The sequence below is a fragment of the Mycteria americana genome, chromosome 7 (genome assembly GCF_035582795.1).
Source record: "Mycteria americana isolate JAX WOST 10 ecotype Jacksonville Zoo and Gardens chromosome 7, USCA_MyAme_1.0, whole genome shotgun sequence".
Classification (NCBI taxonomy): domain Eukaryota; kingdom Metazoa; phylum Chordata; class Aves; order Ciconiiformes; family Ciconiidae; genus Mycteria; species Mycteria americana.
In genome coordinates, this window is record NC_134371.1 from 53,719,224 (window position 1) to 53,742,688 (window position 23,465).

Here is a 23,465-nt window from a genome sequence, read left to right on the forward strand (position 1 = left end):
ATATTGAGACTGTCCCAATGAAAGGCCTAAAATAGCGTGAGTGTTAAACACGCCGTGGTCTGTGCATTTGCAATTTCAGTGGTCATCCTGGCTTTGGGATGGTCTTTCATTCCCAGACTGAGAAACAGTGTTTTTCTGTTTTGTAACACAGTTCTCAAACACTCCAGAAGCAAGCAATATAATTTTAGCTTCCAATCTGAATTTTAGTTTGGAGATGGCCACTGACGGCAACATATAGGTCATGGATTGCAGCCTGGTGGTATAGCCTGGGTTTGGGATCTATGTTAACTTCCCATGAATTCAAGGTAAATTTTGCTGTTGACTTTAATGGGAGCAGAGTCTGACACTTTTACTACAGTTATGCATTTTTCTTTTTCACTCCAATCAAAATAGAAAAATATACTCCATAAATCCTCAGGCTCTTTTCTCTGTCATACTGGATCTTGCAGATCACAGATGACAAGCTGCATCCATGGCATGTTAGTGCGTTTCTCTGTTGTTTGATCATTATGGCAAATACAGCCCCCTTCATTAATCCATCTGAAGAACTGTAGCAATTTAGTCTTCTCCTTTTTCCAAAAAGCAATAATACCAATGCAAAGCAGATTAATGTTTCTGAATTCTGCAACTTTTTCTTGCAAGGGATGGACAATGTGTTTGGAAGATTAAATAAACCCACAAGTCATGTATAATGAATGTAAGGAGAGAGGGTTTTTTGCCCTCATTCTCAGTCTTTGTGTCAAATACAGGACTACAAACATTGACAGTATATTTACGTCTAAAATTCAATATATTTTCCCAGTTATAATCTTTCAAAGGAGCCTCTACACTGAACAATATGCTTAGTTTATAGTTCTGAAACACGTAGGGCTACCTAACTTAGAGTGCATGTCAATTCAGATGGTTCAAAGAGGCTAATTTTCCCGTATTAAAAAAAAAAGGCGCAAAGCTATTTCTTATCCATCTCCTTGTATATTTTACATTAAAAAATTGTGACCCATTTTATAAATGGATTCTGTGACTACTCTAATTTGAAACCAACCTTGATGCCTCTGGATAAAAGAGACAGCCCTCCAGGATAGGAGGAGAGCCCAGCTGTTTTAGAAATTAGTTGAAGGACAATATGAACCATCTCATATATATTACAGTCACATTGTCTTACTTCAGCATTTCCTAATTATACACTGAAACAAAGCCAATTTGGGAATTTTGAGTTCTTTCTTCTGAGTAACCTAAACCCTAAGTCACATGAATAGAGGAAACACTGAGAGGGCTGAGATAAGTCACATGCCTATGTTTAGTACAATAACTTGCAAGTAAAAACATCCCTTTTCCTTTGACTGACTTCAAGTATATTATACCTATAAAAACACTTAAAACTTTTGAAAATTGTCTCCCAGTAATGCAGTTCCTCCTCCTTTATTGAATCAATCAGGTGTAGAGGTACACACAGAGAAGTACATACAAAGAAGGGCAGTGCTGGTGAAAGCAGTGTCGGTGACAGAGTGTATGTATATGCATATGTTAATACAAAACGTATCCCTGTTTGAGGGTTGCAAATGAATACAGCAATCAATAGGACTGTTCATGGTTCCATTTGTGATGCACAGAACCTCGCCAACTGGAAAGCTGATAGAAAAGTACAAAGTAATTCTCTCCTTTTACAATATCTCTAATACCATATTGCCTCTGCCCATTTGTCATCCTGTGGGCATATGATTGTCAGTGGTTAGGAAACATGTAAGGCCTCCAAAGAAAGCAAAGGCAGAACTTTTATCTGGAAGCATAGGAAGCATAATCAAGCCCATAGCAATTTACAAAGTATGTATGCAAAGTTGTTGTTTTACACAGGATTATGCTACTAACCCCCAGGTGCTCCCTGCAGGAAACCAACATGCACTGAGAACTTTAAAATAGGTACTGAAGAGCAATCTTTTGCACTCCTCCTTTTCCAAAAAAAGAAATAAAGGAACAAAAATCCTAATGGCTCTTAATGTGTAAGATAAAAGCTAGTATTTTCAGAAGTTACCTCTTACTTCAGGTTTTTTTTTTCACTGCCTAAGTTTTTACCAAAGTACCAAATCCTATCAAGAAAACCATGAAAAAATTGGTGTCTGTATTAGAGGACTGTCTGAAAAATATGACAAAAAAAGATAATTTCTTTAATCTGTTGTTAGTGCCTATCCTCTTAGGGATATTTCTATACTGCTTATTTAGAAAGGACTTTGCATTTGTCCAGAAATGTACAAATGTATTATGCCTTTCCATTAATGCTTATATAAATTCGTGATTCTACGATTGAGAAGAGAGGTTGGAAAGAACATTTAAATTAACATAATTGTAAAAATTTAAGAATGCAAAACCTACAAAAAAGAATAGCTCTTGAAAATCAATTGTCATAAACATTGCCATATATTTTATTTTTTAAAAGTAGGTAACGTACTATATTAAATATGTTCAGTCTAATTTTTCAGCAATTTTTCCCTGGAACACAGTTTTACATTATTTAATTGGTAAAGCCCAAGTAAATATTTGACAACTTTGTTTGACATTTTGTAGCCTAGTTTATTTATAGATGGCTGCAATATTTTGAACGTTAGGCTCAAGAGAAAAAATAAGATCAGAGTGTTCCTCTAATCATTTAATGTACTGAAACATTTACAGTTATAAAACAAATCCACGAAGTTGCTAGGTACTGCAAAAGGGGAAAGTTAATTAGTTATCAGTACTACAAAAGATGCTGTCTGCATTGAGGACACAGAATGATTCATTAGTTGCCTAATTGAACGATTTAAGGTCAAGCCTGTGTGCATTACTAATTTAGCACTGTAATTTACTACAGTTTGGAATGGCAGAAGAATAGAGTGCACTTCCATTTAACAAAAGCACTCAAGGAAACTATCAGAAACATGTGCTACTTGCTTTTTTTGTTGTGTCACTATCAAGCTAAAAATCACATTTCTGTCTGTAAACATTTAGGAACTTGTTAAAAATACCATTTTGAGAATGACATAATCTCTCAAGAAATTCATATACAATGTTCCCTTTAATTAAATTTATTCTACTTTGCTCTACACAAAGAGCAAATAATACAAACACCTAAAGTTTGTATTATTGATGATGCTTGTGCATATTTGGACACAACTTCATTGTGTAAGTTGTAGGGAGTAAAGCTGAAGTTTTGGCAACTGCCAAATCATTTCAGCATAGGAATAGCAGCATTTGAACGTACCTGATTTCGCACATACAACTTTTCATTAAATTAGGCCTACTTGAACCAGGTGTAGATTTTGTTATTTGATAGAAACCAGTCGAGGTAGTTACAGGCTCTGGGATGATAAGTACAATACGTGTAAAATTAGGTTAAAAGTTAATAAGAAAGGCACAGAGAACAAAATGGAAAACTTCATTAAAACATTGGATAATACTGTGTTCTGTTTCTCTCCTTTCTTTCATTCAAAGAGAAATAGAATAGAATTGGAAAAGGTATAACACGGATGATTGAAGATATGGAACATGTTTTGTACTAGGAATAAACTAGGATTCTTTTTAGCCTGGATTGAAGAGGATATGATAGAAGTCAATAAAATCATGAGAAGCATGGAGAAAGTGACCAGGAGATGATTATTCACATCTTTCGTAATACAAGATCTAGCTGGCATCACATGAGCTTACCAAGGGACAGACTGAAAACAAACAAAAGGAGTACAGAAGTATTTCATTGCACAACAGGTAGCTGATTTATGGAGCATACTGGCTGTGGACAGGATAGCTGCCAAAAGCACACAATTTCAGAAAGTAACAGGGCAAACTGACAGATGAAAAATTGAGGGCTACTAAAAATAATGATAATACCTCTGGCTATAGAAACAAAGCCATAAATCCAAGAAAAAAGGGTGTGAAGAGTGGAACTATGGCTTTATTATAATCTTGCCCAGGCCCTTACTGGCCCAGGCAGAACTTCTGGTATGAGCCAGTACAGCTGGTCTATGTTATTAAAATTTATTAACAATTTGGTCGGTACTTCAATAGTTAAAAAGTATGATATTTAAGTTGTCATAACATGATCCTGTCAGGAAGCAAACAGTAGCACATGTTGCCTTGTTATGACTTTTGAACCAGAAATGTTGTATTGTAAAGATTTACACTAGGTAAGACTTTATCCATTTTTTTTTAAGCAAAGGTAAGAAAAGTAATTATCTCATCTTTGAAATGTGAGAGCTAGGTTGCTGGAACGAAATCATGTGCTGAGACTGGGACGAGGGGGACGAAGTTGCAGGTCATTCGCACACCTTGCCCAGGGTCCTGCTGGCGGGGCTGAGAAGGCTTCGCGCCCCGTTGAGGGGAGTGTTTGAAGCCGCCCGGGTCCGCTCACCGGCCCCGCTCCAGCCCTCGGCACAGCCGCCCTCGAGGCCCGCCGGGCGCCCTTCCCCTCCCGCAGGCCAGGGGGCAGAAGCAGGCGCGGAGCCCGCTGGCAGGTGACGCGGTGAGGGGCGGCTGGGGTGGTCTCGGCCGCACAGAGCAGGCCGCGGGCTCCGCGCCGCAGCCTCGGCCCGGCCCGACGCGTATTCCCCGTCGGCTGCTGCCCGTGCTCTCAAGCCTGTCATTTCTCACCCGTTTCCACTAGCGCAGCGGGGCCGCTTCCCCGCGTTGCCGGGTCCCCTTCCCGCCCGGCCGCCCCTACCTGCGTGGCGCCGCGGCCCTGGCGCCGCGCGGTTGTCAGGGCAACGGGGCGGGCCAGGATTGACGTTTCCGACAAGCAATCAGCGCTCTGCTTTTGAAACCCGCCCCCGCGAGGGGAAGCGGCTATTGGGGGCTCCTCACAGGAACGCGGATGTTGGGGAAAAAAACTACATGTCCCAGCATGCTGTGCGCGGGAGGCTTGCCGCCGCCTGGGGCAAGTGGGGAGCAGAGCATGATGGGGTCTGTAGGCGGCAGCCAGTGGCAGCTACCTCTGCAGACAAGCGGTCCCCCCGACCCTGCATCTCCTCGCCAAGCAGTGCTGGGGGCGTCTCCAGCTGGGAAGGAGGTTTAGGCGATTCGATGCGATTTGGTAATATAAAGATTTGTATTCCACATCTTTCATATTTTTGATGCATAAAAATAATTAGTTTGCTTTGCTGCAATGTAAAACACAGGAGCCCCGGAGTATCTTTCCCTCTGTGTTTGTGGAGCACCCAATGCTGGTCTTTGGTGGCACTCCAAGGGCCATCCACCCTCCTCACAGGAGGCCCAAGGGATCCTCCTGTCTTCCTTTTCTCTCTATACAGCCAGGAAGTTCCCTCTCTTAAAATGCCTGCTAGTCTGCTTGGTTTTGCCTTGTCTATATTTTACCTTCTCTTTTTATACCGATGCTCACACAGGTACTTGCAGCACAAATTAGGCAGCTGGTGACTGGATGCAGTTCTCATAACCCGGGCTTTATCCAGGGCACAGAATCACAGAATCGTTTAGGTTGGAAAAGACCTTTAAGATCATCAAGTCCAACCGTTAACCTAGCACTACCAAGACCACCACTACACCATGTCCCTAAGCACCTCATCCAAACGTCTTTTAAATACCTCCAGGGATCGTGACTCCACCACTTCCCTGGGCAGCCTGTTCCAATGCTTGATAACCCTCTCAATGAAGAAAAATTTCCTAATATCCAGTCTAAACCTCCCCTGGTGCAACTTGAGGCCATTTCCTCTCGTCCTATGGCTTGTTACTTGGGAGAAGAGACCAACCCCCACCTCGCTACAGCCTCCTTTCAGGTGGTTGTAGAGAGCGATAAGGTCTCCCCTCAGCCTCCTTTTCTCCAGGCTGAACAACCCCAGTTCCCTCAGCCGCTCCTCATCAGACTTCTGCTCCAGACCCTTCACCAGCTTCGTTGCCCTTCTCTGGACACGCTCCAGCACCTCAATGTCTCTCTTGTAGCGAGGGGCCCAAAACTGAACACAGTATTTGAGGTGCGGCCTCACCAGTGCTGAGTACAGGGGCACGATCACTTCCCTAGTCCTGCTGGCCACGCTATTTTTGATACAACCCAGGATGCCATTGGCTTTCTTGGCCACCTGGGCACACTGCTGGCTCATATTCAGGCAGCTGTCGACCAGCACCCCCAGGTCCTTTTCTGCCAGGCAGCTTTCCAGCCACTCTTCCCCAAGCCTGTAGCGTTGCATGGGGTTGCTGTGACCCAAGTGCAGGACCCGACACTTGGCCTTGTTGAACCTCATACAATTGGCCCCAGCCCATCGATCCAGCCTGTCCAGGTCCCTCTGTAGAGCCTTCCTACCCTCAAGCAGATCAACACTCCCACACAACTTGGTGTCTTCTGCAAACTTACTGAGGGTGCACTCGATCCCTTCATCCAGATCATTGATAAAGACATTAAACAGAACTGGCCCCAGCACAGAACCCTGGGGAACACCACTTGTGACCGGCCGCCAACCGCAGTAAACTCCATTCACCACCACTCTTTGGGACTGGCCATCCAGCCAGTTCTTAACCCAGCGAAGAGTACACCCGTCCAAGCCATGAGCAGCCAGTTTCTCCAGGAGAATGCTGTGGGAAACCGTGTCAAAGGCTTTACTGAAGTCTAGATAGACAACATCCACAGCCTTCCCCTCATCCACTAGGCGGGTCACCTTGTCGTAGAAGGAGATCAGGTTGGTCAAGCGGGACCTGCCTTTCCTAAACCCATGCTGGCTGGGCTTGATCCCTTGGTTATCCTCTACATGCCGTGTGATGGCAATCAGGATGATCTGCTCCATCGGCTTCCCCGGCACTGAGGTCAGGCTGACAGGCCTGTAGTTCCCTGGGTTCTCCTTCTAGTCCTTCTTGAAAGTGGGTGTCACATTTTCTAATCTCCAGTCAGCAGGGACCTCCCCAGTTAGCCAGGACTGCTGGTAAATGATGGAAAGGGGCTTGGTGAGCACATCTGCCAGTTCCTTCAGTACTCTCGGGTGGATCTCATCAGGCCCCATAGACTTGTGAGTGTCTAAGTGGTGCAGGACACTTGTGAGTGTCTAAGTGGTGCCATCAGGCAGCAACACCAAAGCGATAATTTCCGCCGTGTGGTGAAACTGGCCAAGACCCAGGACAGGAGACCATTTCTTTGAAGTCCAGTTAATAGCTTTAATAGCTTAATTGCATATAAGTGGAATGACTTAAGCATGTCAGTCATTCCCCTTAGTTCACTGCCCTTCATAACTACAATTCTGTGACCAGAAAGGGTTTATTTTATTACAGATGGGAGACAGATAATTATACCACAAGCATTACCTTTTTTTTCTCCCAAGGCAGAAGCCTAAGTTAATAAATCTGGAGACGGCATTACCATCCTATAGAAAGTATATAACGTGGGGAGAGCTGTCAGTCACGTGCAGCAGGAGGGAGATGCGAAGCAGAAGGGGACAGACACTGCGTGTGCCTGGGTGCACAGCACAGCACAGCCAGAGCCCCGCACAGCAGAGCCCAGCCCAGCCAGAGCCCAGCGCAGCCAGAGCCCAGTGCAGCCAGAGCCCAGCACAGCCCAGCCCAGCACAGCCAGAGCCCAGCACAGCCCAGCCCAGCACAGTACAGCCCTGCACAGCAGAGCCCAGCACAGCCAGAGCCCAGCACAGCCCAGACCAGCACAGTACAGCCCTGCACAGCAGAGCCCAGCGCAGCCAGAGCCCAGCACAGCCCAGCACAGCCCAGCACAGCCAGAGCCCAGCACAGCCAGAGCCCCGCACAGCAGAGCCCAGCACAGCACAGCCAGAGCCCCGCAAAGCCCAGCCCAGCAGAGCCCAGCCCAGCACCCGAGGCTGGGGCGGGCTGGCGGAGGCCAGCGGAGGCCCCCCAGCCCTGCCCCCTGCGGAGCCGCGCCGGCCGGGAGGGCGCGGGAGCGGGAGCGGGAGCGGCGGGGTGGCCGCCGGCAGCGGGCTCCGGGTGCCGCGGTCCCGCGGCAGCCCCCGCGGCGCCAGCAGCCCCCGGCCCCGCTGCCTGCGTGGGCAGGAGGCCAGGGAGCAGCAGGACCTTCGCGGCAGCACCGCGACCCAGCCGGCAGGTATGCTGAAGCCTTTCCGTTAAAAGCACGAAGCGGTGCCGGGGGGGCGGGGGGTGCGCCCCCGGCCTCCAGCTTTTGCCTTTGGGATGCCACGGTCAACCAGCGCCCGGCCGGGCCCCGCCGAGCCCCGGAGGGGCAGGGGACTGCCGCGCTCCGCCGGGGCTGGCGAGGCCGGCGGCGGCGGCTCGCGGGGCGGCGGCTGCTCCCGGGGAATCGCCGGTGCCCTGCGGCGGGGAGCAGAGGCCCGCGTCGGTCCCCTGCGCCACCTGAAAGGCGGTGCAAGCCCTAACTGGCCGTAAGCGTGTTTGTCAACCGTTCGCAACGGCTGGGAGGAGAGGCTGCCGCGGGCAGCGGCTCTGCCGCGGGAGGGGGCGGCCCGGCCCGGCCCGGCCCGGCCCGCTTCGGGCGCTGCCCGCTGTGACGCCCTCGGCTGCGGAGCCCGGACCTGGAGCCCGCGCTGTCTCTGCGCAGGTTAATGAGAAAAGACCTCCTGTGTGTTATGTTTGTCTGCAACATCTTCTCCAGCCGATAGCGTGAGGTCAAGAAGGATTTTTTTTTCTTTTTTATAAATCAAGCACATACACTGACAGGAATATTGCAGTATCAGAGCAGGGCTTAACTTAGAAATGATTGATCAGCTGCAAGAAAGATGAGTGGAAACTGGCATACTGTATCCCGCAGGACAATGGAGACCTGATAAAACAGGAGCTGAATTTTTTTTAAGCCTATTTATGGGCCTATTCTTAGTGTTAAACTGCTGATTCAAAGCTTTTCTTGTCCTCTCTGACAGCCGGTGAAATTGAAGGTCTTGAATCGTACCTGAAACCAGACTTGTGTTCTGCTGTGTGCAATGGCTGCTTGAGGAGACTGGCTGTGATCTATGCATTTTTAAAAGTTATTCTTGGTGATGATTTTTTTGTCTGAGTTATATAAGCAAATTTTCTTATGCAAATTACAAATAACTTGTCTAATATGGCACATCTTTAAATTTATTCACAACCTAGGCTGTCTCCTCTGTTCTTAATGTCAACAATCTTGTATCTGAAATAAATATTCCTGGCTACCTCTTAAGTACTTTATGAAGCATTTATAAAATGTTTGGGAGTCAGTGAAGTTAGTAACGGATTAACATCTAAATATGTTGAATACTATAGAGAGTAACGTCTCAAACTGTGTGTATAAGGTTCTCTTCTAATCTTCTCATACTGATCTAAAATGTCAGCCTCTTCAGCTTATCATGGTGCTGGAATACAATTACCTTTTGGTCTTTTTGTCTGGCTCATGATCACCATTGGTTTGCATTCAGTCTTTTATGGCTGAAGAAATAGATATAATCGTGCTAAATGACAAGTTAATGTGCTCAGGTAATTTATCTGAATTGCAATTTGGCGTGCTGGGTTTCCATTTCCAAGAGCAAACGATGCTAATACTAATGTCTAGGAAAAATGCTGTTTGTCTTGAAAATTCCGTTTCTTTCAAGGACCGGACAGCAGGCTGACAGGAGGGGAAAATACTAGCTACAGAACTAGTTAAGTTTTCCAGAAGAGTGAATGCTCATGAGAGGCTTTTGGTACTCTTCTGGACATAGAGGGAAATGAGTCAGGATGTCTTGCATATATGATGTAGTTGGCAAGTGAGAGAGGAAGAAGTTTTCAGCAAGTGACTCCATAATTCCAAAGGGACAGAAATTCCACTATTAAATAAATGTCCTGACAGCCTATCTGCAAATTTAAGAGCTTGCCCAAACTTTTCTTTGGGTTCTGCAGAACATGTGCAGTATTATGAGGAAGGTCTTAAATTGAGTGTAATGTGCAACTGCCTTTCACAGAAGATAAACATCTTTGGAGTCCAGGTTGTCAGTGCAGACTGATCTGATGCTACTGTATTCATGCTTGCATGTCTTCCAACTGACATGGACTGCTTTTCATTTCAGATATGGAAAACCCTGAAGTGGCTGTGAGCAGCTGCAGTGCTCACGATGATGAAAATCTTTGCAGCTACAAACGACACCTGTCAGTATCGCAGGAGGGGCTTTTGGAAGACCAGCTTAGAAGGAAGTTAAAATTCTTCTTCATGAACCCATGTGAGAAATTCTGGGCCCGGGGCAGGAAACCTTGGAAACTCGGGATTCAGCTACTCAAAATAGCAATGGTTACTATTCAGGTGAGTAATGAGGGAAGCAGGGGCTCTTCTTAGTCTATGGGAATTCAAATAAGGACTGCAGGTGACAAATGGTGTTCTTGGTGTGGTGCAGAGACAGGGAGAGGATAGACTGCAAAACTATCTTAGTTGCGTATATGTAGCTTAGATCTCAGATGGCATAATTTTCTCCTAAAACTATTGACTGAAAGATATCTTTCCTAAGAGCAGAGATGAAAGGAACCACGTTTAAGGGCTCGACTCTACCTTTTACTTTACTTTTTTTTTTCTTTCCTTCCCCCCCCTGCCAAAGGATGGCATCCTTACACATCTGTTCCACAATACATTCTTCAGTCTGACCGTGTTTGTGTTCAAGGGAAGGAACAGTCACCTGTGTTTCAATATCACAGTGATAAGAACTGAAATTGGTAGCTTTTTCATGATGTTTGCTTATGCCTTGCATATAGTATACAAACTCTTGTATTGAAAAAACCAGAAATTTTGCTCGTCACCCAGCCTCGCACCACAAATTTCATATAACACATTTATCTGCTGCCTAAAATGCAACTGTTTGTGCTTAAGGAGGAAGAAGGTCTTTCAGAAAATCTTTCTAACACCTCAGATGATGGTCCTTCAGAGTTGCCCCCATGTGATTTACATTTATGGTGGTGTCAGTGCTATAACAATACCAGTATGAAGAAGAATGTTTTTCACGGTTGCATGAATGATGGGACAAACTGCAGAAATAATAATTCTTTTGCTATACATCTGGCAGTATGTTCGTATCCCTTACTTACCGCTTTAGTTTGAAATGCATCATCATCCTCTGACTGTCATCTGTCCCATTTTGCAATTAAAAATAAAATTTGATTAGGTGGAAGAAACCAATGCTGATTTAGCCTTTTCAGAGAAAATCTGCCAGTAGGTAATTCAGTCTTAGCACTGTTGATTTGCCGGTGTATTCCTGTGTGCCTAGCACACTGAGCTTGCCCACAGAGCATTTTAGTATCTCAGTAACTGAGTTATCCTTATCAAAACCTACATATCCAGTTTGCATCATGGCCATAAAACTAATCTGTAGACTACTGATTCAGACTTATCTCTGATGAGTTTCTTCACAATACTCCTGACACGACATTTGAAACAATAGTCACTAAAGAGAATTGCGAGCTCGCACAAACAGTACATCACATCCTTCTAGAAACCTTTTCCAGCCTGGATAGTAGCTAGCAGGGTTTTATGCTAACTTTTCACAAACAATTGCAATATATTTTTTAACAGCTTCAGAGGTTATCCTGTTACAAGCACAGTTTTGATCAGTTATTCTGAAAGCACCTTTCACGCAAACCTGAGGGAGGGATGTTTGTTTTTCTGAGTTGTCCTCAAATTGCCTTTTCTGCACTGGAGTAGGGACTTCGAACTGGGGTCTGGTAAGTCCTGTCCTGCCTTTTTGGCTGAGGTACACTGATATTCCCCAAGGCAAGTCATATTAATGTCAGGCTGAACTAACAAAGCATGTGTAACAGTATATGGGTAGCTTGAATTTGAGATGGTATCCTTTTCTTTGTAAAAATGCGAGTCCTTGGCCAAGATGCCGGTAAACATCTTAAAGGAACATTCTTGAAACCCACTGTTTCCTAAAGTCAAACTTTCTTTTGCCCACATGTGAAATGGAGTAGCCTGCATGTAAGTGCCGTGTCTACCAGCGTGATGAAAGAGTGGCTGCAGGACACGATTCGCATGTTAATCCAGAAGCCAACTTTGTCTTTGAACAGGGAATATAAATGTCTTTTTCAGCTGGTGGTTTTTGGATTGAGCAATCAAATGGTGGTTGCCTTCAAAGAAGAGAACACTGTTGCATTCAAACATCTGTTCTTGAAAGGATACATGGACAGAATGGATGATACCTATGCTGTATACACACAAACAGATGTCTATGACCAGATATTCTTTGCAATAAACCAGGTAAGGATTGTTGCTGCAGTGTATACAATACATAATGCTCTTTACCTGGGTACCTTTTCTTCTTCTGCCTTCCCTGATGGTGTCTGAAACTGAACTTCTGTGCCAATTGCTAAAGACTAGAATGCCGACTTGTTCGGCTTTTCTGTCATTGCCACAGCATTGTACTTGTGGCAGCATCCTTAAAGCTAATCAATATACTAATTCTGCACTACATGCAGGCCTTGGATTTGAGCGAGAGTGCTTTGCAAATAACAAATTAGGCTTTCTAGTAAGGATTGTAAAGAGAAAAAAAATAAGCAAAAAGGTATTTAGATCCAAATCCTGAACTTGTTGTCAAATACCTTAAAGTATTTGATGACTCAGCTGTAGTGTGGTGTAGGTTTCCGAGTTCTTTAGGTGACCTTTTAAATAAAAAAGATAGGTTATGGCACAGATCCAAACACTTCTGGGGTGGTTTTTTTTCAGAGACTAACAGTTTTGGTGCCATCTAAGTCAGTTTGTTTGTTCTGAATTTTAGTACTTACAGCTGCCCAACATTTCTGTTGGAAACCATGCTTATGAGAAGAGGGGAGCAGAAGAGACAGCTCTGGCCGTGTGTCAGCAGTTCTACAAGCGAGGAACCATCTGTCCTGGAAATGACACCTTTGATATAGACCCAGAGATTGTGACTGGTAATGAACCTAATCTATTGTATCAAGTCTTTGGGAGGAGGCACCCTACATTTATGATGAATTCTTAGAAACATCCAGTATTGTATAGTCCTATCAAATGATCTATATTGAACTTACTACCAGCCAAAACTGGCAAGAAAACTACTGTGTAACTAACCTCTAGCCCTCACCTCCAAGGTAACAGTCCTTTATGTCTACTGCCACAAAACGAGTGATGAGCTGTTAGCACTGATGGCCATCTAATACAAGTATTTCGGGCTAATTTCAGGAGCCTTCCCTATGAATTCACGATGAATAACTTGGCTGGTTCAGGGAAGCCAATATATTTGTCAGCTAACTTCCCAAACAACTCCTCACTTAAGTGCGCTGTCTTGCCTGGTGTAGTCAACAGCTCTTTCCAGCCTCAGGAATGGGAAAGGCAGATTACCGTTAAAGAGCGTGATAACCCATGAGATACTGTTGTGAGTACTTATCCATTGCAGACTGCTTGTACATTGAGCCAATGACGCCTTTAGACAACACAACAGTGGGAAAGCACAATTTGAATTTCACTCTGGATTTCCACAGGTGAGGAGGAATCAGCACCTCCTGTATTGCTGTATTGGGGTATTCATGCATTTTCCCTGTGAAAAGCTAATACAAAGCTCTGTTGCAGACTGGTGTCGGTGCAGCTCATGTTCAATCTGAAGGCAATCAACCTCCAGACCGTTCGTCACCATGAGCTCCCTGACTGTTATGATTTCACTCTGACGGTACGTGGAAGCCTGCCACGTGTCTTTCTGTTCAAAACGAGAAATTGTTCTTGCTGGTTTACCATGTACAGTCAGTGCAGATGTTTTCTGAAGAGGGTTGGGCACCGTTGACCAGTCCCTAGTGTTGTCTGGATTACTCTGCCATGGTTTAGTGTACCCTGTAAATAACCGCCAGTTGTGACTGTGGGAGGTTAAGCTTTGAGTGCTCGTGATGTGGTCCTGAAGCACTTGCTTGGCTTACAGCCTTCTGTGCTCTAATCCATCTGAAGTATAACGAAAGCATAAACCTCTTCTCTTTAGAGAGATGCTTCTAGGAAAGGTTGTTTTCAGATCATAGACGAATGAGGCTGTAGTTTAAAAGAATTTCACCTAGTATCTAGTTGATCAAGCAATTTGTGGCAAGTACATGGTTCACCAGATTTCTCTTTCACTTTGACAGCACTTATTTGAATAAACTGGAATTACCTTAAGCTTAAACAAGTTTTGTAACTTCTCCCCTAGGAGAATTATTCTGAATCATTATGCAAGCTTAGCAATACTGTGTTCTACGTACATAATGGTTTAACTTTAGAAAGACATGCACTTTTTTTTTTTTTTTGTTAATACAGATAGTGTTTGATAATAAAGCACATAGTGGAAGAATTAAAATAAGTCTAGACAACGACATAGCGATCAGGGAATGTAAAGACTGGCATGTTTCTGGATCAAGTAAGTGACATAAATGTGCTCAAATTTTCATGCTAAACTTTTGCCACATTAGCACAATGTTTGTTAACCTTTTTCTTTATTAAAAGATGAGGCACTGTTGACATACATTCCCTAGTGGGAGCGCTCTAAATCCTGATTTTCTAAGGAATTGTTGTTCTTCAACTGCTGATCTGAAATCCTGGGAACCCAGCCACACCATTACTTTCCTTAGCAGTTCTCAAACCTTGCACCATTGATACTGTCAAACCAAAATTTTCCCACACCTCACTGTGCATCCTTCTAGCTTTGGCTACTGAACTTACGCTGCTCATTGCTTAGGGTAGGGCTGTGAACTGTTCTCCTAGCACCAGGCAACAGAAGGACACATGATAGTGGTGGAAAGTTGAAACTGATTCACTCTTACTTCAGGACTTAGCACCAGGAAAGATAAGGAAGCACTGTTGCTACGGCTTGCTAGAGTGGAATGGCTAGAAACACTTCTTACTGCTGCTTAGATGTGGTTTGGCATGTATTTGCGTGTAACCAAGATGCACAGAATAGTTAAATAATATATCTTAAATAGTTACTCACAAGAGCACCCTTTGTTGGCAGCTATTGGGTCTGGTCAAAACATTGTCTGAGATCTTTTTTGATTAGAGAAAATAATCTCTTTGAAAGTCAGAAGCTTTCCAAGACTCTAAATTCCACTTATTTTTAAATTTTTTGCTGAAGTAAGCAATAGGATAAATCGGGTCCATTTTTCTACTTTGCCACTTTCCCCTTTGCTATGCCTATGTTAGAAATGAAGAACTGGTAGTGAAAAAAGAGAAAGTTTATTTTTTAAAGATCCAGATTGGAATTAATTTTGGGGAATTTAATGAAATGCATCACAGAGTACAAAACACAGCACTTACGCAAATGCATATTCCACTAAACACTCTCTATCACTAGCTTTGCTAGCTGCCATGTTATAAATGCACACCAGATGGCACACTACCTCTAACAGATTGCCTGTGCAGCAGTACAAGAAGGTTTTGATACCAGGCTTCTGTAATAATCCACATTTGATATCTATGTAGATTGCCTCTGTAACAGTTTTCAAAATCATCCCCTGGGGTACCCGGTATTATTTTCTGAAAGCCAAGGAAAAATACAAAGGTAATGATTGCAACTGGCCAATAACAAGCTGTTGCTGTTCTGGACTACACTGCAAAACCAACTTAAATGGCAACAGTACATGTGTTAGTGATTTTGGTATAAGCAAGAAGTAGGTGGGATTTTTCTGAGTAGTGCCGTTTGTGAAGTCAACTAGAACTTCAGTGTCCCATTTTGGAGAATTGCTGCATCTTCTTGCAAATTTAGCATTAATTTATTTCGATTTTTTTCTCAGTCATTCACTCTTTAGCATTAAAAATCTAATCCTTATCTGTCTCATCTAGTTTCAGCTGTATGATAGGTATAAAAAAGAAAAAGAGGTCTAGTAGTAGATTTGGTGCAAAATTTGACCTTAGTTGATCAAGAATGTGAATTTTAGTAACATAAGAGATGGAGAACTCATGTCTAGCTCAATGTTAGTCTTGACTAGCTGAGCAGCAGTGCAAATTATCTGCACTGCTCTAGGACAGAAAACCTATCTGATAGTCAAATACTGGTCTGGAAGAGAAGATACATACTGTAAAGTTCCTGGGATTTCTTTTTTTTGATGAGTTCTGTCACTCCAAAGGCCATTCCAGTGCTTGTAAAGTGGACAACTCCCACCTCTAATTCTGCAGGACTGTAAGAAGCACACATGCTCTGTTACATTTTTGATGTGGTATCAATCTTCCTAAATTAAGTGAGGTGGTATCTGTAGTGCAGATGCACTTGTGTCTCTCATGAAAATACGTCAGATAAACTTTTGTGGGAAAAATGCTAAGATTTTTCTTAATTCAGTTGTATAAACATAGTTAACATCAAAACTTGATTCTTACTTCTACTCAAGATGGTCAACAAGATGGAATGCATCTGATTATAAACACGTACATTTTGTTCTTGCAGTACAGAAGAACACTCATTACATGATGATCTTCGATGCTTTTGTTATATTGACTTGTCTGGCCTCGTTAATCCTTTGCACACGATCAGTGGTTAAAGGAATCCGGCTCCAAAGGGTGGGTACAACTCGTTCCTTGGAAAGTCTTCATGTCTTGTGTAAGTTTGATTAACTTTTTTCTTTCCTCCTTTCCTCTAGGAATTTGTAAGCTTTTTCCTATATTATTATAAGAAAGAAGTCTCTTTCAGTGATCAAATGGAATTTGTCAATGGATGGTACATCCTGATTATGGTTAGCGATGTCTTAACTATTGTTGGATCAACACTAAAGATGGAGATACAAGCCAAGGTAAGCTTTGTACACTGTCAGGTGGAAGCAAAACTGATTGTTTCTGTCCCAGCTAGGTTTAAATCTCTCGGAGGACTTTAGGCTGGCTATACTTGATTCTGAGTGGCATGAAATTTTAAAACTCTATCTTCTCCTGTGGAATTATAACTGAGATGTGTTGTTTCCAGTCGCGAGATTTAAAAACTCCAAATATCACTAGATATTATAGTTCTAGTTATCTTTGCTCCTTTGTGACTCCAAGGAACAAAATGAACTTTGAAAGTTTCAGAGATTATAAAATGATCTCTGAAAGTTTAAGACTGTTGACTTCCTCTCTTCCCCCTTTAGGACCACTTATATTTGCTTATTTGATGGATTTTTTTAAAATTTAGCATTTAACTTTCTGTTCCCCATTTAACAAGTGTTTAACTAGCACAGAGACGCTCTCCTTAAACATCAGTTTGCTGCTTTCCCAGCTTCTGGTTTCCAGCATGTACTTAAGAGTCAGCCGCAGCCAGGTTCTAGGCCTTCCATTTCTAAAATAAACTTGATCTAGAAAAAAAAAAATCTTTTAAAAACATATTATGTGCAGCCAGAATTGGGGAAGAAAAATTACTACAATATGCTATCCTGAAGCACTCTAATATTCAGATAATGTTGTTTTTCACCAAATCTGTAGCAGACTTTGAAGTGTGACATTGCAACACAACAGACTTTGGACAGTAACGATGAAAGGATGGCTCTGAAATCCATCTGGTGACAGCTTGACTATCATAAACACCCTGTACAAATTGCCCTATCTTACCTTAGGAACTATAAACTCAGTTCTTAGGAGTAGAAAGAAGCTATGAGGAAGTGGGCTAAGATAAGAGATAACTTCATCCTGCTTTGGGAGAAGTGAAGATGAGAACAAGGTTAGCGTAAGATCTTGCATTTGGGATTCTGGTATCTTATATATAAATACATGTATTTATATATGTTTCTTTTTTAAGAGAGTATTTTACTAAAACTCTTGTCTACAGGTACATTTCACATCATTTTGCAAGCCTTGCAGACCATAATAACAAGATCTCGATCCATATTACTGTGTGAAAGTTAATGGCTGAATAACAAGGTCACATTAAAGTAGCCTAAATTTGGTTTTTGTCAAGCTGTAAATGAATTATGCTAATATAAAAGATTAGCCAACTCTTAGAGAATAAAACCAGAAAATAGTAAAAACTTCGTATTCAAGTAAGCTGTCATGAGCCATTTCAGAGTACAGCTGCAGTTCAGGGAACAGGGTATATGCTAACTTGGATGAAAACAGGCCAGTATGTATAGGTGGAAAAAAACAGTGAAGTGCCAATAAAATATAAATGAAGTTCCAGTTAGAATTAATTAGAAGCTAATTAGTCTTCTCCTTGATAACTTTCTACACCTCACAGTTCCCGGCTACCTAACAAGATCCTTCTTAGTATTTATCTGAGGTCTGCTGACAAGTCATGCTATTTTTTAAAAACTGCTTTGCCTACGTGCTGGAAGAACCTTCTTGGCTCTGTGGTTCTGAAGTCACGTTTACGCTGTCCATTGGGATGCAGTGGAGAGATTCTCAGGCTGCTGTGGGGAATCTGTCGATGCAGATTCCAGAAGCGGTTGCTGTAGGTCCGGAAGCAGCATAAAAATGTTTGCAGTGCCACTCTGCGGGTCTTAGTGAGCCAGGTACCGAGGGGGTGTCTCTGCACCTGCCGTGCAGCTCTGCTCTTGGCCTTGCAAATGAAGCTTGTCTTGTCAGGATCTATTTTACAAACAGCCATATGTAAAGGCATGTGAAATGAGTTACACTTGAAAGTGCCCTTGCTCTTTGGTGGGACTTCGGCTCTCTAATGCATATTGCCCCAAACTAATTTTTAATGGGAGAGATTGCCAAGGAAAACGATATTTCTTAACAGATCTTTGTAGTAATGAGCGTTGCAATTTAGAACCTGTCAGTTGTTATATATTTGATTTTTGCTTTCTTTTTTTTTTTTCCTTCTTTTTTTAGAGTCTGACAAGTTATGATGTCTGTAGCATACTCCTAGGAACATCCACGATGCTTGTGTGGCTTGGAGTCATTCGCTACCTAGGTTTCTTTCAGAAGTATAATGTAAGGATCTCCTGGGATCTTCGTGCTGTTGGTATTTATTCTGTTTGTTGCTATAAGAGGACTGGAAGAAATGCCTGGTTGAATTCTAACTGTTGGCATTGCTTTGTGCAGCTTCTCATCCTAACACTGCGAGCAGCATTACCCAACGTAATGAGGTTCTGCTGTTGTGCTGCTATGATCTACCTGGGCTATTGTTTCTGTGGATGGATTGTACTGGGACCATACCATGTGAAGGTAATATACTTAACATGAAAAACTTGAACAACAGAATGGATTCCAAAGAAATGAGAGATTACTACTGTTGTCTTCTAAGTTTCCATGTCAAGGCTTCCCTTAATATAAAAATAGCGCATCTTCAACATGATGCTGCTCTGTTTGAGGAGTCTGACTTCCATGACTCAATCAGACTTTCCTCGAGTTATGAAAGCTGTGAGTCAGAAGTGGAAGCTGCCGTGACTCCCAATCACATGCTGGTATTTTGAGAAATAATTTTCATCTTGCAGAACACCAGTGAGACTAAAGCTTTGGAGACTTTATCGTTATCCCTTTTAAAAGTTAAATTGGCTTACCTGCTCCAGCAGGAGTATACAGGTGAATCAATTGAATGTGTATGTGTACAGGAGGTGACAAACTTTGCTCATTCCTCAAATGTTTTACTGTTTGCGCCTTGTCATACCCTGGGCGTACAAAGAGATCCAAGGCAGCCAGTCAACAGCTGTGTATCTTCTTCATGTTATGTACAGTCTTTGGAGCCAAATAAAGCGGCGATGGACATCCTTGTCTTCTTCCCTCCTCTCTAGTTTCGCTCTCTGAACACGGTTTCCGAGTGTCTTTTTTCATTGATCAATGGAGATGACATGTTTGCCACCTTTGCAAAAATGCAGCAGAAAAGTTATTTGGTTTGGTTATTCAGTAGGATCTACCTCTACTCCTTCATCAGTCTGTTCATCTATATGGTGCTGAGTCTCTTCATTGCACTCATTACAGATACATACGAAACTGTCAAGGTAAGCATGAACTCTTACTCTTCGTTTGGAATAAAAAATGCAAGATTGGTGCTACCAAGCCTCTCATCTCCCTCAATATTTTGACTTGCAGGGAACGCCAATTTAAAGAATAAATATAATGGCTACTTTTGAGAGTGCAGAGTGGTGACAAGAGGTTTTTAGTCCTTCGCTACTTCAGTTTTCTTACAAGCCTATCTGATTTCCTGCCCCAATGGAAGCTAAATATCTACTAAAACCCAGTAATTTCATATTCAGTTCTCTGAATCTTCTAAATTCAGGCTTAAGCAATGTCTGAACAGTAGTCTGGGGAGGATTTGGGTTATTGTGTGGTTTTGCTCTGCTAAAGGTTTAACTAAATATCGATTTTTAGCACTACCAGCAAGATGGCTTTCCAGAGACAGAACTTCAGAGGTTTATATCACAGTGCAAAGACTTACCAAACTCTGGCAGGTACAGGTTAGAGGAGGAGAGTTCTGTATCTTTCTTCTGTTGTTGTAACGGTACGTACCTACATTAAAATTATACATTAATGTATATTCAAAAGCAACGCACCACAAAATGTCCCTGGTATAATGTTTATGAAGAGTACTTACATTTTGGGGAGTGGAGAGGAAAAAAAAAAAACCCAAATCCCAAACTATTTCTAATGCTCTAGAATGGAGCACTTCAGTGAAATGTCTGCAGCCAGCAAACTCCTTAGGAGAGGTGAGGGAACTTTTAAATTAAGAATTACTTAACATATGAAAAATAGTATAGCAAGTTAGATAATATATACAGTAACTGAGGAACCCCGTATGTATAATGCGCAACCATTAATACTTTCTGTACTTACGGCAATAGTCAGGACTTACTGAACTCATTCAGTGTCGTCTTTTTAATGACGCCTTGTGCAGTAAGTTGTCCTAACTTAAATGGTAGCAGGCCTGAAGCTTAGGGAGAAAATCAGCTTGCCAAGGTTGTAAGATAGCATGCAGTTTAAGATATTATCACAGCACTTGGAAAAGGATTGCCTAACTTCCACTATGGAGAGCTTAATGCTTCAGTTATTTGAAGTTTTGTTTCTTCAGGAATACTGATTGCAGGTTATGTGGTTTATATTTGACCTGGCTGGCAGCAACTCTTGAGTCTTGCTTGCTGACAGGTCCCTTGGTGGGGGAGCCTTAAAATATTTGCAGCTTGACTAAAAAGATCAGAGGCATTTGCAGCTCCTTGGTATTGGACTTTTCTGGTGTGCTGTATTGTTATATGCCAGATAGAATATATTTCTGAGGGGGAGGAGAAGGGGGCATATTTTGAAGCAGGGAGAGAACAGAGCCTGCAGTCAGGCAGTCCAGAGCGGAGAGCCACTGTTCTGACTGAGTGCCTTTCTTGAAATGAAAGTGTGGAATGAAGCAGAGCAGGGCATCTTACTCCTGGGTAAAGGGCACTGACATGTTAATATTTCCTTTTCTGCACACACGTCTCAGTTTAACCAGGCAAGAAACCCAACATGAGGTGGGACAGGGTGGGGATGTAATACTTCTCCCGCTGACTTGGAGGCGGGGATCAGGACTCTGGAAGAGCATTCAACATGGAAAACTTGGTTACTCTCAAGCAACTTGTACTTCAGGAGCACTGGGCAGCCAGCAGTGCCCTGGACTCAAACAGAGCTGTAGGCATTTAAGTGCCTGGTTTCAGTGCCTTGTTTCCTGAACTGATTACCTACTCTTTAATGATTTTATCCTGGTCCAAAATGTCTTGATCCAGGTGCGTGCCTCATACTATGCATGTTAGTGTTACAAACTGGAAAGTGTGTTTCTTTCTCTAGAAACTAGACCAGGGGCTGACCTTGCAGTTGCCTGCAAATACTGGACATTGCTCCTTTAGCTCAGTACTGTGGCCTTCTGGTTTTACTTTGAAACACATGATCTGTAGGAAGAAATAAGTATCTCGAGTGGGATGTTGAGTTATCAGTTCTATGACTTCTGCTCTTTAAACAGTCATATGGTCTTAAAGGACACACAAGGCTTCTCTTAATTCTTTCACGTGTTCAAAATGTTTCATGGTGGTTCATAGCAGTTTCTTATCAGTGTATGTCAAATTAGAAATTAAATAGTTCACATGCATTTTTAAGGCTCCTTGTACAATGAAACTATTGTTTTGATGCATGCACCTGACAACTTTTTTCCCCCTCTCCTGTACAGGTCCTAGTGAACATATTTAATGGATTGTGGGAGTGTATCATGGAGGCTTTAAAGCAGCACACATTGCAAGAACTGGACAGTGGAGCTGCTGGAAAACCTTATACCTAAAGCCTGAATTTGCTTTTCTCAAAAAACAGTGTAAGCCTGTGGCAGAAGCTTGTGATAAACTTACAGTCTTTCTGATTAGGCACTCTCACTGCTAGTTCAGGGGTTTTGGGGGTCTGTTTTTTTATTAGATTTGTGCTGTTTGTTTCCTCAGTTAAGTTGTGCTTGAATGCAAAGGGCATTAAAAAGCTATCTGTATTCAGAGACTTGGCTAGATTTTGTGAGTAGACTAGAAATGCAGTAACTTTCAACTGTAAGTAGAAATAGTGCTGGACAACTGCAACTTTGAACACCAACCTAGCCCTCAGTACTGCAGGCATTATCTAGCTATGGCTGACCCAGCACTGAATGAATGGAAGCTCACTCTAGACCCCTCAGCATTTTTTGTTTATCTACACTCATAGTAAAAGTAAAGTAAAACTATGAAATTTGGTGTAACTTGCTTCTGGAGACATTACAGTGAATTGATGCACAAGCCATTCAAATATGGCTGAGAGCGTAAACTAAGTATTTCTGTAAACATAAGTAGCACTTAATGTAAGTGGCAGTCCATTCTCAGTGAGGCTGGGGATATGCCAGGCCAGAACTGAAGCTTGAGGGGTGAGCTGAGTGGAGAAATGTAGGTGTTCTCCTATATCCAGCACTGGGTAGGATCAGTTACAGTCTTCAGCTTCGCAGTGTACTGACCTTATGTTTTTAAAGGAAAAGTCAGACAAAAGCACTTTCAAAATATCTATTTTTTTATTTGAAATCTTCCTCTGGTACACAAGTCTGTAATCCTGAAGTCTAAACTAAGTTAAATACATATGTATTTAATAGATATGTCTCTCAGAGTCATATCTCTCCACGCTTTAGAAACTGGATGTTTCCTACCAACCTAATAACGTGGTACTGTCAGCAGCTGTCTGAAACATTAGATCTAATAAAAGTTCAGTTTTGACAACTTAGTTTATATACTTTGTTGATTGTGATACCATTTAATGGATGCCTTATTTTCTATAGTCTATTCAGTCTGGGAGCAGAATAGAAAACCAAAAGGAAGCATATTTTAGGTAACTTGCATTTGTGAGCAACAATCCCATAGGTATGTGTGACAATGTATAATGCTGTGCACAAAGGTGGAGGACACTAAACATGTTCTGTCTGAATGTTTACACATTGCAAATGCGCCACAGTAAACACTTCCATCTGCAGTGAGTATTGGGTGTGTCATTATTCATCTTAAGAGTAAGTATGTTGCCGGGTTAATACAGGAGCTTTTTTTTTTTTTACAGCAATATGCTATTTCTGGCATGAAGCAGTGTGTGAAGGGTGTGAACTTGCATTTCCTGTAGTCAGGATAGTTCCCGTGGACTCTGGTGAGGACCTGCAAAACCGCAGTTTGCAAACTGCAAAAACAGTTTGATCCTGTTTAACAGCTTTTCAGAGTTTGCCATAGAAACA

The 23,465-nt window shown here is 42.6% G+C and overlaps 2 protein-coding genes across 6 annotated transcripts in view; one reads left to right on the plus strand and one right to left on the minus strand.

Annotated features, from left to right (window-relative positions):
- The window catches only part of DNAI3 (dynein axonemal intermediate chain 3), a 30,844-nt gene extending 26,120 nt beyond the window's left edge, over positions 1 to 4,724 (minus strand). For 3 of the 4 annotated variants that reach the window (XM_075508481.1, XM_075508482.1, XM_075508478.1), the window contains exon 1: positions 4,615 to 4,724. The gene's annotated coding sequence lies outside the window, so the exon portion shown is untranslated. Of the gene's footprint in view, positions 1 to 4,292 lie in introns of all 4 variants that reach the window. The other variant, XM_075508479.1, reaches the window with a different exon arrangement.
- A 3,117-nt stretch (positions 4,725 to 7,841) lies between these two features.
- Positions 7,842 to 23,196, plus strand: MCOLN3 (mucolipin TRP cation channel 3). 2 transcript variants are annotated; one of them, XM_075508483.1, is made up of 14 exons: positions 7,842 to 8,029; positions 9,963 to 10,192; positions 11,966 to 12,133; positions 12,651 to 12,804; positions 13,287 to 13,371; positions 13,460 to 13,556; positions 14,165 to 14,264; positions 16,281 to 16,393; positions 16,474 to 16,623; positions 18,626 to 18,727; positions 18,839 to 18,961; positions 19,528 to 19,734; positions 20,105 to 20,234; positions 21,918 to 23,196. In XM_075508483.1, exons 2-14 carry the CDS (start codon positions 9,965 to 9,967, stop codon positions 21,935 to 21,937), a joined length of 1,677 nt encoding a protein of 558 aa, XP_075364598.1. In that variant the 5' UTR covers positions 7,842 to 8,029; positions 9,963 to 9,964; the 3' UTR covers positions 21,938 to 23,196. The 2 variants fall into 2 exon arrangements, with proteins under 2 accessions (XP_075364598.1, XP_075364599.1); XM_075508484.1 differs by lacking the exons at positions 20,105 to 20,234; positions 21,918 to 23,196 and having other exon boundaries at positions 18,626 to 18,758; positions 19,528 to 19,691.
- Positions 23,197 to 23,465: the final 269 nt, after the last annotated feature.

Excerpts from the sequence above, each read along its gene's own strand:
- MCOLN3 (XM_075508483.1), top strand. The coding sequence starts at position 9,965 with ATGGAAAACCCTGAAGTGGCTGTGAGCAGCTGCAGTGCTCACGATGAT. Across the intron at positions 13,372-13,459 it reads TTCACTCTGGATTTCCACAG|ACTGGTGTCGGTGCAGCTCA; the intron begins GTGAGGAGGAAT and ends GCTCTGTTGCAG. Across the intron at positions 18,728-18,838 it reads GTTTCTTTCAGAAGTATAAT|CTTCTCATCCTAACACTGCG; the intron begins GTAAGGATCTCC and ends TGCTTTGTGCAG.